At 49.6% G+C, this 13,503-nt stretch overlaps 1 protein-coding gene across 3 annotated transcripts in view; it reads right to left on the bottom strand.

Moving 5' to 3' along the window:
• Positions 1 to 13,503, bottom strand: part of LOC119971165 (1-phosphatidylinositol 4,5-bisphosphate phosphodiesterase beta-1) — a 983,652-nt gene that overhangs the window by 101,449 nt on the left and 868,700 nt on the right. For all 3 annotated transcript variants that reach the window (XM_038806377.1, XM_038806362.1, XM_038806370.1), the window contains 2 exons: positions 8,556 to 8,632; positions 8,370 to 8,459 (listed from right to left, as the gene is read on the bottom strand). In XM_038806377.1, coding sequence (XP_038662305.1) covers positions 8,370 to 8,459; positions 8,556 to 8,632 — 167 coding nt within the window. The remainder of the gene's footprint in view (positions 1 to 8,369; positions 8,460 to 8,555; positions 8,633 to 13,503) is intronic.

Raw genomic sequence — 13,503 nt, 5'->3', positions numbered from 1 at the left:
TATGGTGTGTTGGCTTTCATTAACAGGGGAAATTGAGTTTAAAAGCCACGAGGTTTTACTGCAGCTTTATTCAACCCTGGTTAGACCACACTTGGAATATTGTGTCCATTTCTGGTCACCTCATTATAGGAAGGATGTGGATGCTTTAGAGAGGGTGCAGAGGAGATTTACCGGGATGCTGCCTGGACTGGAGGCCATGTCTTATGAAGAAAGGTTGAGGGAGCTAGGGCTTTTCTCACTGGAGCGAAGAAGGAAGAGAGGTGACATGATAGAGGTGTACAAGGTGATGAGAGGCATGGATGGAGTGGATAGCCAGAGACTTTTCCCCAGGGCGGAAATGGCTGTCACGAGGGGACATAAGGTGATTGGAGGAAGGTATAGGGGATATGTCAGAGGTTGGTTCGTTACACAGAGAGTGGTGGGTGAGTGGAATGCACTGTCAGCAGAGGTGGTGGAGTCAGAGTCATTCGGGACATTTAAGCGACTCTTGGACAGGCACATGGACAGCAGTAAATTGAAGGGGTGTAGGTTAGGTTGTTCTTAGATTAGAATAAATCTAAGAGTCACATGAAGGCCAGTCCAGGTAAGGATGGCAGATTTCCTTCCCTAAAGGACATCAGTGAACCAGATGTTTTTTTTTGCAACAATTGATGATGGTTGTCATGCCGCATTGAGAATATTGCGTGCAGTTCTGGTCGCCACACTACCAGAAGGATATGGATGCTTTGGGGACAGTGCCAAGAAGGTTTACCAGGATGTTGCCTGGTCTGGAGGGTGTTAGCTATGAGGAGAGGTTGAATATACTCAAGATTGCTTTTGTTGGAAAGATGTGGGATGAGGGGAAACCTGATTGAGGTAAAAGCAAATTCTGCAGATTCTGGAATCTGAAACCAAAAGAGAAAATGCTGGAAAATTCCAGCAGGTCTGGAAGACCCTCCGACAAAGGGTCACCTGGACTCGAAACGTTAGCTCTTTTCTCTCCCTACAGATGCTGCCAGACCTGCTGAGATATTCCAGCATTTTCTCTTTTGGTGACCTGATTGTGGTCTTCAAAATTACGAGAGGTATAGACAGGACAAAATAGTCTGAAGCTTTTTCCCAGGATGGAACACTCAATTACAAAAGGGCAAAGGTTCAAGGTGAGACGGGGAAAGATTAGGGGAGATATGCGTGGCAAGTTTTCACGCAGAGGGTGGTGGGTGCCTGGAACATGTTGCCAGTGGAGGTGGTGGAGGCAGGCACAATAGCAAGGCTTAACATATATCTTGATAGACACATGAACGGGCGGGGAATGGAGGGATACAGATTGTTTGGGCAATAAGTAGTAGGTCTAAATAAGGAATCTAGATTAGCGCAGGTTTGGTGGGCCAAAGGGCCTGTTCCTATGCTGTATGTTCTTTCTTATTTTTTCTTTACTGAGACGTTTTAATTCCAGATTGTATTAATTAAATTTAAATTCCACCAGCTGGCATGGTGGGATTTGAACCCATGGCCCCAGATCATTAGCCTGGGACTCTGGATCATGAGTCGAAAGAAACTAGCACTGTGCCACCATCTCCCTTTTTTCCTTCATCGCCTAACAGCGCAGCCAGGGAGTCTTGGTTTAAGATCTCATCAGAAGTGCAGCACGTCTGACAGTGCAGCATTTCCTCAGTACTGCGCTGGAGTGCCAACCTAGTTTTTTGTGCTCAGATCTTTAGAAGCAGAAGTTGAACTTCTGACTCAGAGGCAAGGTTTTTACCACCTGGGCCGCAGCTGACACTAACAGCATAATAAAAGTTCTCTTCTCGAGAGCTTATCAGAATTTCACACTGAGCTACTTAAGGAGATATTAGGACAGGTAGCAAAGATTTCTCAATGGAGGAAAGAGTGGACGATGCCAAATTTCAAACAACAACTATTTCTATTAGGGAAGAAAAGGCTGCTGGTTCGTGGGGAAAACCAACTGCGATTGGCTATGGTGTTGCCATGGAGAAAACAACAAAGAAATATAGACTCCCCAAGGTTCCAGGTAATTCAAAAAAGACACAAGGCTTGAACATATTCTTTTTGTTTGCACATGAACAGATGTCGCACACGAATATGAACCATGTTATGAGCTTGACTGATAATCTTACAAGTTCCCCGTTGCTTTCCCCTTAACCCTCTTGCAAGTAAAAATCAGCTCTTTCCCCGATTTATCGAATCTCCATCTAAATTTGAACACTTCTATTAAATGTCTCCTAATCCTTCTCTGCTCCAAGGGAAGTAACCCCAGTTTCTCCAGTCTCCCCATGTCTAATTAAGAACAAGGCAAATGCTAGCAATTGTTCTCTGAGTAAAAATGAGAAGATCCAGGATTCTAAAGATCAGAAGAATTCTCTGCTGAGATAATTTTTTTGTGAGTTGTACAGACATCTCTAATTGATCATAGAGAACAAAGTGAAGAGATCAAACATTATATTAAAAAAACAGAACTTCTGGTGTTAATGTTCTTCAGTGATATCTATAATGGAGCCCATTTTCCTTCATCAGTGAGGCCGATGCAGATGCTACGGAATGTGATTTAAAACTGTGGCCCTGCCTTTAGGCCGGATATGAAGGGGTTGAGGGTGTTGTGGGGGTTGTGTGGCAGTGGGCCTTGTTGGGGTTTGCCCCTGCAAGTTTGCTTTTAATTACCAAGAGAATCTCGAAAGAGATTCTGCTGTAAATCACTTCTCACCCTTGGTGTAAGTATCCTGGGGTACATTTCTGGGCATGTTCAGGGCATCAAGCCCAAGTCTCTGATGACAGGGTCACTTCCATGCAGTGTCGGAGGTGTCCATGGAATTGTGGGCATTGGACCTCTGCCCATGGGAATTTTTAAGTTTGTGCTGAAGTGCCGTGTATGTGCGTGTGTCAGGACTTCCTCCAGATCCTGGTGCTCAACAGCAGCCAAGGTCTCAGCATTCATCACTATTCTAACTGGAAGATCCAAGCCAGATTTAATGTGCATGGATGTGGCTCCCAAGGTAAACTAATGAAAGCCTGTGCGGTATTCCCAAATCATGGACAGCATTACCTTCACAAGTTAAAAACAACGCATTGGGTGAATCTTACCAGAATTTGACAATTGTCAGGCTCATACTGAAAATTGGTGCGTAGCTCTCCAGTTGCACAGATCATTTTTCCCTCCAGGTATTGAGCCTCTTTGAAGAAAAAGAAAATAGTGGCTGTGGTTTACGCCGTCACTCTGGTGGGACGGGGTCTGATAGAGCCGGCGGTGCCCCGATCAGCACTGAACCCTAACAGCCACTAGTCCCCACTACAGCGGTATCAGGGGCTCTCTCCCCACCCGCCTACTGACAATCATCGTCGGCATTTCCCCAATCTCCTGACAATCATCGCCGGTGTTCCCCCAATCTCCTGACAATCATCACTGGCATTCCCCCCCCCCCCCCCCCCCCCCCAACCTCTTCACAATCATCGCTGGTATTCCCCCATTCCCTCAATGCCTGCTCTCCCCGGCCCACCACACATAAATGAATCCCCCACCCCAAGGGCTCCTACTAGGGCTCCACTGACACTGCCCTCTGGCAGAGGCTGGCACTGCCAATCTGGCATGGGACTTAGCTAGTGCAGTGCTTATCTGGCATTATGCCAACCTGGCAGTGCCAATCTGTGTAAGAGGCAGTGCCAGAGAAGTGCAAAGACATGTTCGTCTCACCCCCCCCGGGGGCTATAATTACCGCTGCACCCCCGGAGTAATCCTTTGAACTGATTATCGTTTGACCAAACCTGTTGTAAACCTCGCTGACGTGGTTTATTGTCATGCTGTGGAGATGCTGCCGTTGGACTGGGGTGGGCACAGTAAGAAGTCTTACAATGCCATGTTAAAGTCCAACAGGCTTATTTGGAATCACTAGCTTTTGGAAAGTAGCTCCTTCATCAGTGGCTTATAGTGGCAAGATATTAATATTTAGTGAGGGAGATAATTTGGCGGGAGACCCGATAATAATATTTAAATTCATTAAAATCTATATATATTAGGTTCCCGCACTTTGTGGGCCTGAACCTCACAATATTACTGGTGAGGGGGCGGGAAAAATCGGGAAACGCGATCTTCCCAGAGGCAATCGTGTTTTCCGATTCTCTCTGGATTTGAATGAAATGAAATGAAAATGAAAATGGATTTTGCGCCGCGTCGTTAATCCTGTGCATAGCTAGCGGAAACTCAAAATCGCCCCATTAAGTCTTCGCAGCTACCTCCCATGCGTTGCACTCATGTGGCTAACTAAACAGATGTGTGAGGTTAAAGAGCAGTGAACATTTTTCAGAGATGGAGCAACCAAATTTACATCTCAGTTACCATGGAAACAGAACAAGGTGAGGGGAGGACCGGGGCGGGTGGGGGGAAATGAGAAATTGCACAGAACGAAAACTAAACTAAACTAGGCAGCAGGTTGTTCAGGTGTTCATGTTCAAAGATCAGCTTCTTGAAATAGGGTTAATAAATTATTAGAATTACATCCATTAACAGTGGAACACAGTATACAGGCAGGAGAAAAAAAACCTTTAGAATCTCACTACCACAGCTGGATCCCAGGAAACCAATAATAGATCCTGGAGATGGTTACTTGCCAATTGTTTAAGTATTGTAGCTCATTTAGAGACAACAGTGAGCTGTTTACGGACACCATAATCTCCAACAGCTAAACAGACTGCTGCTATCACTCCCATCCTGCTGTGTTAATGAATGTAGAGTGTTGATCTATTATTACACTCACAATTATCCAGTTTTGTTTCAAGCTGCGCCACGAAACAGCAGCTTTATTTTGCTCAGGACCTCAGGGATGAAATTTTTAATAAAGTTCGAAGTGAAAATGGAGGGAAAAAAGGGCGGCACGTTAGCACAGTGGTTAGCACTGCTGCCTCATAGCTTTAGGGTCCCGGGTTCAATTCCGGCCTCGGGTGACTGTCTGTGCGGAGTCTGCACGTTCTCCCCGTGTCTGCGTGGGTTTCCTCTGGGTGCTCCGGTTTCCTCCCACAGTCCAAAGATGTGCCGATTAGGTGGATTGGCCATGATAAATTGTCCCTCAGGTTAGGTTGGATTACGGGGCAGCACAGTGGCGCAGTGGGTAGCACTGCAGCCTCACGGCGCCGAAGTCCCATATTCGATATCGGCTCTGGATCACTGTCCGTGTAGAGTTTGCACATTCTCCCCATGCTTAAATGGTTTTCGCCCCCACAACCCAAAAATGTGCAGGGGAGGTGGATTGGCCACGTTAAATTGCCCCTTAATTGGAAAAATGAATTGGGTACTCTAATTTTTAAAAAAAAGATTAGGTTGGATTACTGGGTTATTGGGATAGAATAGAGGGCGTGAGCTTAAATAGGGTGTTCTTTCCAAGAGCCAGTTCAGACTTGATGGGCTGAATGGTCTCCTTCCGCACTGTAGATTCTGCGGTTCTGCGGGGAAAGTGTGGGATTCTTTAGCTCACCTGTGGTGTCCTTAAAGAGCCTCAGAATCCCAACAAAGCAAGCATCAGTAGTCTTTATAGCGCCTTACCAAAGTTTCCACACTGAAGCTATCACTGACAGAATTCACCCTATATTTAAGCACTTTGGAATTTTTACTTTTAAAGACAACAAGTGGTTATGACCCGGAATGGAATGTCTGACAAAAAGTGGTGGAGACAAGTTTGAAAGTATTTCTCACAAAATGAAGAGTAGCTGAGGGGAACAAAAGGTACTGCGAGGCTATGGAAAGGCCGGGGAGCGGCTGATTGGCCTCCTTATGCACTTTTAAGATTTTATGATTGAGCCATCCTGTCAATATACGACCCTACATGAAATCTTATCAATGCAAAGACCTGAGTTAACAGCCACGGCATGATGGCACAGTCCTGTCTGTGATTTGTATGGTGGCTGACTGCGCGAAGGCAGTGTGGGAGATCCCACTTCAGGTTATTTTCAAGCGTGGGTGGTTTCCCCTGTCCATGCTGCAGCTGATGGCCCATCCTTTGACTCTATTAACTCATGGTTTTCTCCAGGTCTTGGTGTCAAAATGCCCTGAGACTGGGATCAGAAACAAGTTCCAGCCAGTTCCCCATCTGTAGCATGCTGCGTCAAGTAGGGATGAACTGTGGAAAGGTTGTGGCATCCCCATACAGTGGAGAGTAAAGTGGATGAAGTAAGGGAAAAGACAGCTCTTTTACCAGTCTTTGGCACAAGAAAGCAAAATGCTCCTTTAGAAACTGCGTAAGCAGTAGGAAGGATTATCTTAGTTATTGCAGATAAATGTTCTTTGCATAAATTCTTTTTGGTTGTTTATTCTTAACTGTAATCTTGTTTTATCGCAGACCCTTTTGTACATGTCAGGTTGTATCTAAAAGTGCTGGTGTGTAGCAGGATACTGATTGAACATGCATTTTTTAAAGAGAGCTTTTAAGGGGACATTTCTGTAAATCATCATCAACATGCCCTGAATCCTTTACAGCCAAGAAGGCAAGGGCAAGTCTTGCAGTCCTGTTACAGCCAGTGATCCCTATTCTGTAGAACAACAAGAGATGTCCCATGGGGGGAAACATTGACCCACAGGCTCGTGAAGTAAGATGAAACAAGGGAGACAGAATGAAACAGCACACACCGCCGAGAGGGCTCCATTACTCTTTTTTTGAAACAACGCTCCATCACAGAACATAATTTGGAATAAATAGGTCTCTAAATAATCCGAACAAATTTCCACAAAGTTCAAAGTAAACCATTTGGCTCCATTGACAGACAGCGCCAGAAAATGAGATAACCTTTGGAGTTGACAACCAGCAATTGGAGATCTGTAGCTATTGCGTACACTTAAGAAAATATGTTCCATTTGTCTGTCGTGAATAAAGAAATAAAACTGCTCATGGCTGCCTTAAATGCCAAGGTCACTGACTGGAGATTTTAATCGAAATGTAAGAGACACTTTTTGCTGAGGACAATTAGAGCAATGCTGAGTTCTTTGTAAAAAAGTGGTGATTCATGGACGCCATGCTAATGTCAGTGGTTTATTCACAGAGAATGTTCTAACTCTTGAGGCAAAGGTCAATCTCTGTCCATTGCCAAATTGGGAAAGATTTCTTCATTTTTATACAACTTGAGAAAGATCAAATGTGACTTAAAAGTTTCCCCGATAAAAGGTGGCCTTTAAAAAGATTATCCCCATCACCTTTCCAGATTTGTGACTCCTTTGCCAAAGCAAGAAGCTAGAATCATAGAATCCCTACAGTGCAGAAGGAGGCCATTCAGCCCATCACCGCAGCACAATGGGCAGCACGGTAGTACAGTGGTTAGCACAGTTGCTTCACTGTTCCAGGGTCCCAGGTTCGATTCCCGGCCTGGGTTACTGTCTGTGCGGAGTCTGTACGCTCTCCCTGTCTCTTCGTGGGTTTCTTCCGGGTGCTCCGGTTTCCTCCCACAGTCCAAAGATGTGCAGGTTAGATGGATTGGCCATGCTAAATTGCCCTTAGTGCCCAAAAAGCTTAAGTAGGGTTACTGGAGTTACGGGGATAGGGTGGAGGTTTGGGTATAGGGTTGAGGTATGGGCTTAGGTAGGGTGCTCATCCCAGGGGCGAGGGCAGACTCGATGGGCCGAATGGCCTCCGCCTGCACTGTAAATTCTATGATTCTATGAAGTCTGCACTGAGCCTTTGAAAGAGCACACCACCTAGGCCCATTTCTGCGCACTATCCCTGTAACCCCACATCCCTGGACACTAAGGGGTAATTTTATCATGGCCAATCCAGCTAACCTGCACATCCATGGACCTTGGCATGGGGTGGGGGTGGGGCTCTCTCTTGACTTCCACAGGCAGCACTATCATTTGAAAAAAACTAGAAATCAGGCCATTTACTGTCATGATATTAGAGTAATTGTGGGAGTGTACTGCAGTATTAGATATAATACAGTACACTCGGTACCTCTGTACTTCATTGGGTCACCTGAACTGCGGGTCAGAGGCCTGATAGCGCATGTAAATGTAAGTTGTAACCTGACTGCGGGCCTGAAATTGTGTCCCTATTCTGCTCCTAATAAAGTTAGTTTAGAATAATGCGACTGATCATCCTGCAACATAAAAATAGGACATCCCTTTCTTTACTTCCACAGGAAGCCCTATCGTTTGAAAAAAACATAAAGAGCAGGCTATTTACCTCCCTTGAAGGTTACCTCGGGTGGGGAGGGGTGTGTGGGCAGGGCTTGATCAGAACACTGTGGAGAGTGTCTCTGCACTCCCAGGCTCAAATCCAGCGGTTTTTAAAATTAATAAAAGAAAATCTTTGTTGGCAGGCGTGGCCCCGGTGACATCGACCACTGAGGAATCCATTTTGAAGATTACAATAATGCGTTCATGCAAAGACTGACAGACTCACTCTTCCATCTGATTTTTGTCTTTTGATTTTGCCTCAGTGATCTTCTCCTGCCGCTTTTTGTCCATTTTCTTCTTCAATTCTTTCTTCTCCCTGAAGGCAAAGATCAGAAAAAAAATCTACTTATTTTCACAAATTCCAGCAAGAGATTTAACGCCGAAAGTTATAAATGTTGCATGCCAGACTTACTTTTCACAGAGCTCTTTCAGTTTCTTTAACTGATTGGCTTGGCATTCCTCAGCTACCTCGGTGAGTTTTTGCACAAGCTGTGAGAATCAGAAGACGCAATTAATTAACAGGGGAATCCTGTGGCAGGGGCACAGTGGTTTGAATTTCCTGTGGTCAAGGGAAATTGTATAATGTTCGTACTGTCCGGCATAACACAGGCTAACTCCATCTATTAGTGAAACGTAACTACAATGGGCTAGAATCTGCTGTCAAAATAATGGTAAGGCGAATGTCACTTGCTGCTGTTTATGTTTAAATGACTCAGTGACTTCAGGCGAGGAGCACTTGTGCGGTTAAATGTGAACATCCAAAATGTTGCTGTCCAATTTATGCCGTTCTGCCATTAACTTTGTGAAAATGACATTTTTTTCCAGAATTTTCTGTATTTACCCATTAATTGCCCATAAAACTGGGCACACAATGCGAGGTCTTGCCATTACCTGTGTAGCTACCCGAGTAATGACACAATGTGTGTTAATTACTTTCACTTGACCTCTCTGGCACTGAAAATTACATGTATGCAGTCTCATTTCTTCAGATTTTGACTTTTTTGAGGGGGCGAAGATGTAAGCAAATAATTATGTTTTTCATTCAAACACTTTTTATTTGTGCCTCTTGTTTCCTCCTTCTCTTAACGCCTGCTTTCCTCCCCTCTCTATATTCTCTTTTTTCCCATATAACACTGAATTCAGTTCTCCGTCTCAGCGCTTTGCACATTCCGTAATCCCTAAATTTCATTGGTGAAGGAGATACACTATTGCTTGCCCTGTCCTCTCAGGTCCCAGGCACCCCGGGCGGGATTCTCCGCGATTGGCGCAATGGCCCAATGCCGGTCTTTAAAACGGCGGGAACCACTCCGGCGTCGGGCCAACCGGAATGTCGGGAAACCTCCGACCCGGAAGGGGCTGGCAGCAGCGCGACATCATTCGCCACGGCGTCACCCATCACTGACGCGCACGTCATCATTGATGCGGCGTCGCAGCACGAAAGACGCCCCCTGCCGGAGACCCGGCAAAATTGCTGCCCACCGCGCAGCGCCGAGGTTTCAGGAGCAGGATATCGAGGCGCTCCTGGATGCAGTGGAGCAGTGGAGGGAGGCCCTGTACCCCAGACACGGCCGCAGGGTCGCACCACACCTCAGCCGGCGCCTCTGGAGGAAGGTGGCAGAGGCCATCAGCGCCGTGGCCGTAAAAGCCAGGACAGGCATCCAGTGCCACAAGAAGGACAACGACCTAGTCAGGGCAGCCAGGGTGAGACCCCCACCCCCCCCAACCCCGCGATGGGCGGGACAGCCCTAGCAGAAACCGACATGGCTGCACCCACCCATGCAGGCTGCATTGGCAGGATGGGTGTGAATCTATGCCATCATACACGCAACCGCTGGTCCACATGTATATGTCTGCCAAAAACTGTTGCCCTTTATCCCTGCACCCCCTCCCCCCCCCCCCACCACAGGAGAAACGCATTCATAACAATTGGGACCGGACCGGAGGGGGTCCACCTGAATTGTGCCCCCTCACCGTTCATGAGGAGAGGGCCCTGGACCTTGAAGACGGACCCGAGGACCGGGAGATTGTGGATGCAGAGGTCGGGGGTGCACCACCAAGTGAGGCCCCCTACTGCCTGCCCCCATTTCCCCTTCCTCCATCCCCCCTTCCCCTATCCTCCATTCTCCATCCCCCCTTTCCCCATCCTCCATTCTCCATCCCCCTTTCCCCCATCCGCCTTTTCCCCATCCCCCTTCCCCCATCCTCGTCTGCGTGTCTAGCCATGCACGATGTGTTGTGTATTGCAGGACCAAACGTCGACCCACCGGACCCTGCGGATGCCGACTGTCCCCAGGACGTGCCAGGGCGCCCGCAAGACATGGATAGACCCGGCCAGTCGGGCATACAATGCCCCCACCCAGTGCCAGGGCGCCCACGAGCCAGGGATAGACCCGGAGCGTCAGGCGTACGCCGCCCCCATCTAGTGCCAGTGTGTCGACGCTGTAGGGGCACATCCAGTAACAAGTAACAGGGAGGGCAGCCACACCAACAGGCCCCCGTCCCAGTCGACCCGGGACACTGATACACATGACACAAGCACCCAGGAGACCCACACACAGGATACACCCACCCAGGACACACACACACAGGACACAACCCTCCAGGACACCCACGCGCAGGGGACGGATGGACAGGAAACACCACTCCAGGGGACGCCGGACGTTGGGTCCGATGAGGACCTCGACATTACGCTCCTGTTATCCCCTACACCCTCCACCATCAGAGACTCTCACCTTGGTTGGGCATCATTGTGGCGTCCCGGTACAGCAGGTGGAGATAGGAGCAGCCGAGGGGCCGGGCGGTCGGAGGGCAGCCGGGTCCCAGCACCCAGCTGCCGCCCAGACGGGACCCGGGTTCCTGGAGTTACCACACCCACCCATAGACCCGGTGCAGTCACGGACCCAGGGACAATCGAAGGGGGTGACGGCCGGCTTGCAGAATCTGGAGTACTCATCAACCACATTGAGCAAATACGTGTTACGGTCGGTGGAGGGGAGGGGCCCTTTGAAATCCACGCTGAGGCATTCAAAGGGGCAGGAGGCTTTCACCAGGCACGCGCGGTCCGGCTGGTAGAAGTGTGGTTTGCACTCCGTACAGACCTGGCAGTCCCTGGTGATTGTCCGTACTTCCTCGACGGAGTAGGGCAGATTGCGGGCCTTTATGAAATGGTACAACCGTGTGACTCCCGGGTGACAAAAGCTGTCGTGCAGGGTCCGGAGTCGGTCTACTTGTGCGCTGGCACATATACCTCGGGAGAGGGCGTCTGGGGGCTCGTTGAGCTTGCCGGGGCGATACAAAATCTCGTAATTGGAGGTGGAGAGCTCGATCCTCCACCTCAAGATCTTATCATTCTTGATCTTACCCTGTTGTGTGTTATTGAACATGAAGGCTACCGACCGTTGGTCAGTGAGGAGAGTGAATCTCCTACCGGCCAGGTAATGCCTCCAATGCCGCACAGCTTCAACGATAGCTTGGGCCTCTATTTTGACGGATGAGTGCCGAATTTCTGAGGCATGAAGGGTGCGGGAAAAGAATGCCACGGGTCTGCCTGCCTGATTGGGGGTGGCGGCTAGGGCGACATCTGATGCGTCGCTTTCCACTTGAAAGGGCAGTGTCTCGTCTACTGCGTGCATCCCGGCCTTGGCGATATCGGCTCTGATACAGGCGAAGGCCTGTTGAGCCTCGGCTGTCAGGGGAAAATGGTGGACTGTTTGAGTGGGCGGGCCTTGTCTGCATAGTTTGGGACCCACTGGGCATAGTATGAAAAGAAACCCAGGTAGCGTTTGAGAGCCTTGGAGCAGTGGGGGAGGGGGAGCGCCATGAGGGGGCGCATGCGGTCAGGATCGGGCCCCAGAACTCCATTCTGGACCATGTAGCCGAGGATGGCTAAGCGGTTCGTACTAAACACGCATTTCTCTTTGTTGTAGGTGAGGTTTAGGAGAATGGCAGTGTGGAGAAATTTGGCAAGGTTGGAATTGTGGTCCTGCTGATCATGGCCGCAGATGGTGACGTTGTCTAGGTATGGGAAGGTGGCCCGCAAACCGTACCGGTCGACCATTCGGTCCATCTCCCTTTGGAAGACTGAGACCCTGTTGGTGACGCCGAAGGGAACCCTGAGGAAGTGATAGAGGTGACCTTCTGCCTCGAAGGTCGTGTATGGACGGTCCGCTTTACGGATGGGGAGCTAGTGATAGGCGGATTTGAGGTCAACCGTTGAGAAGACCCGGTACTGTGCAATCTGAATGACCATATCAGATATGCGTGGGAGGGGGTACGCATCGAGCTGCTTGTACCGATTGATGGTCTGGCTGTAGTCCACGACCATTCTGTGTTTCTCCCCAATTTTAACTACGACCACTTGGGCTCTCCAGGGGCTGTTGCTGGCCTCGATGATGCCTTCCCGAAGCAGCCGCTGGACCTCGGACCTGATGAAGGTCCAGTCCTGGGTGCTGTACCGCCTGCTCCTGGTGGCGACGGGTTTGCAATCTGGGGTTAGATTTGCGAAGAGGGAAGGTGGTTCGAACTTTAGGGTCGCAAGGCCGCAGACAGTATGGGGTGGTAGGGGTCCGCCGAATTTCAGGTTTAGGCTCTGGAGGTTGCACTGGAAGTCGAGGCCGAGTAGTCGGGCAGCGCAGAGGTTAGGGAGGACGTAGAGGCTGAAGCCGCTGAATTCTACGCCCTGGACCGTGAGTGTGACCGTACAGGAACCCGGATCGTCACGGAATGGGATCCAGAGGCCAGGGAGATTCTTTGGTTGGCGGGGTGTACTGCGCGGGAGCAGCGCCTTACCATATCCGGGTGGATGAAGCTTTCAGTGCTCCCGGAGTCCAGCAGGCAAGAGGTCACGTGTCCGTCGATCTTAACGCTGGTTGATGCGGTGGCCAGGTTGTGCGGACGAGACTCGTCGATGGTCACTGAAGCGAGTCGTGGTTGGTCGTCGCTTGTGTCGGATGATGGGGTGCCCGGGGGTACGGATCCTGGAACACTGGTGGTGCCCATGTGCCGTGGGGGAGACAAGATGGTGGCGCCTGAAGGTCTTGGGGAGGACAAAATGGCGGCGCCCATGGGCTGCACGTGGTCGGGGTTGAGAAAGATGGCGGCGCCCATGGGTCGCACGGAGGGGAAGATGGTGGCGCCCACTGGCCGCGCTTGGTCTGAGGGGGAGAAGATGGTGGCACCCACTGGCCGCGCGTGGTCTGAGGGAGAGATTGCGGAGGACAAGATGGTGGTGCCCACTGGCCGCGCTTGGTCTGAGGGGGAGAAGATGGCGGCGCCCACTGGCCAGGTTGTGCGGATGAGACTCGTCGATGGTCACTGAGGCGAGTCGTGGTTGGTCGTCACTGGTGTCGGATGATGGGATG

The sequence above is a fragment of the Scyliorhinus canicula genome, chromosome 1 (genome assembly GCF_902713615.1).
Source record: "Scyliorhinus canicula chromosome 1, sScyCan1.1, whole genome shotgun sequence".
In the NCBI taxonomy this organism is placed as follows: domain Eukaryota; kingdom Metazoa; phylum Chordata; class Chondrichthyes; order Carcharhiniformes; family Scyliorhinidae; genus Scyliorhinus; species Scyliorhinus canicula.
The sequence above is the reverse complement of the archived record's forward strand: the minus strand, read 5'-3'. Positions and strand labels throughout refer to the sequence as shown.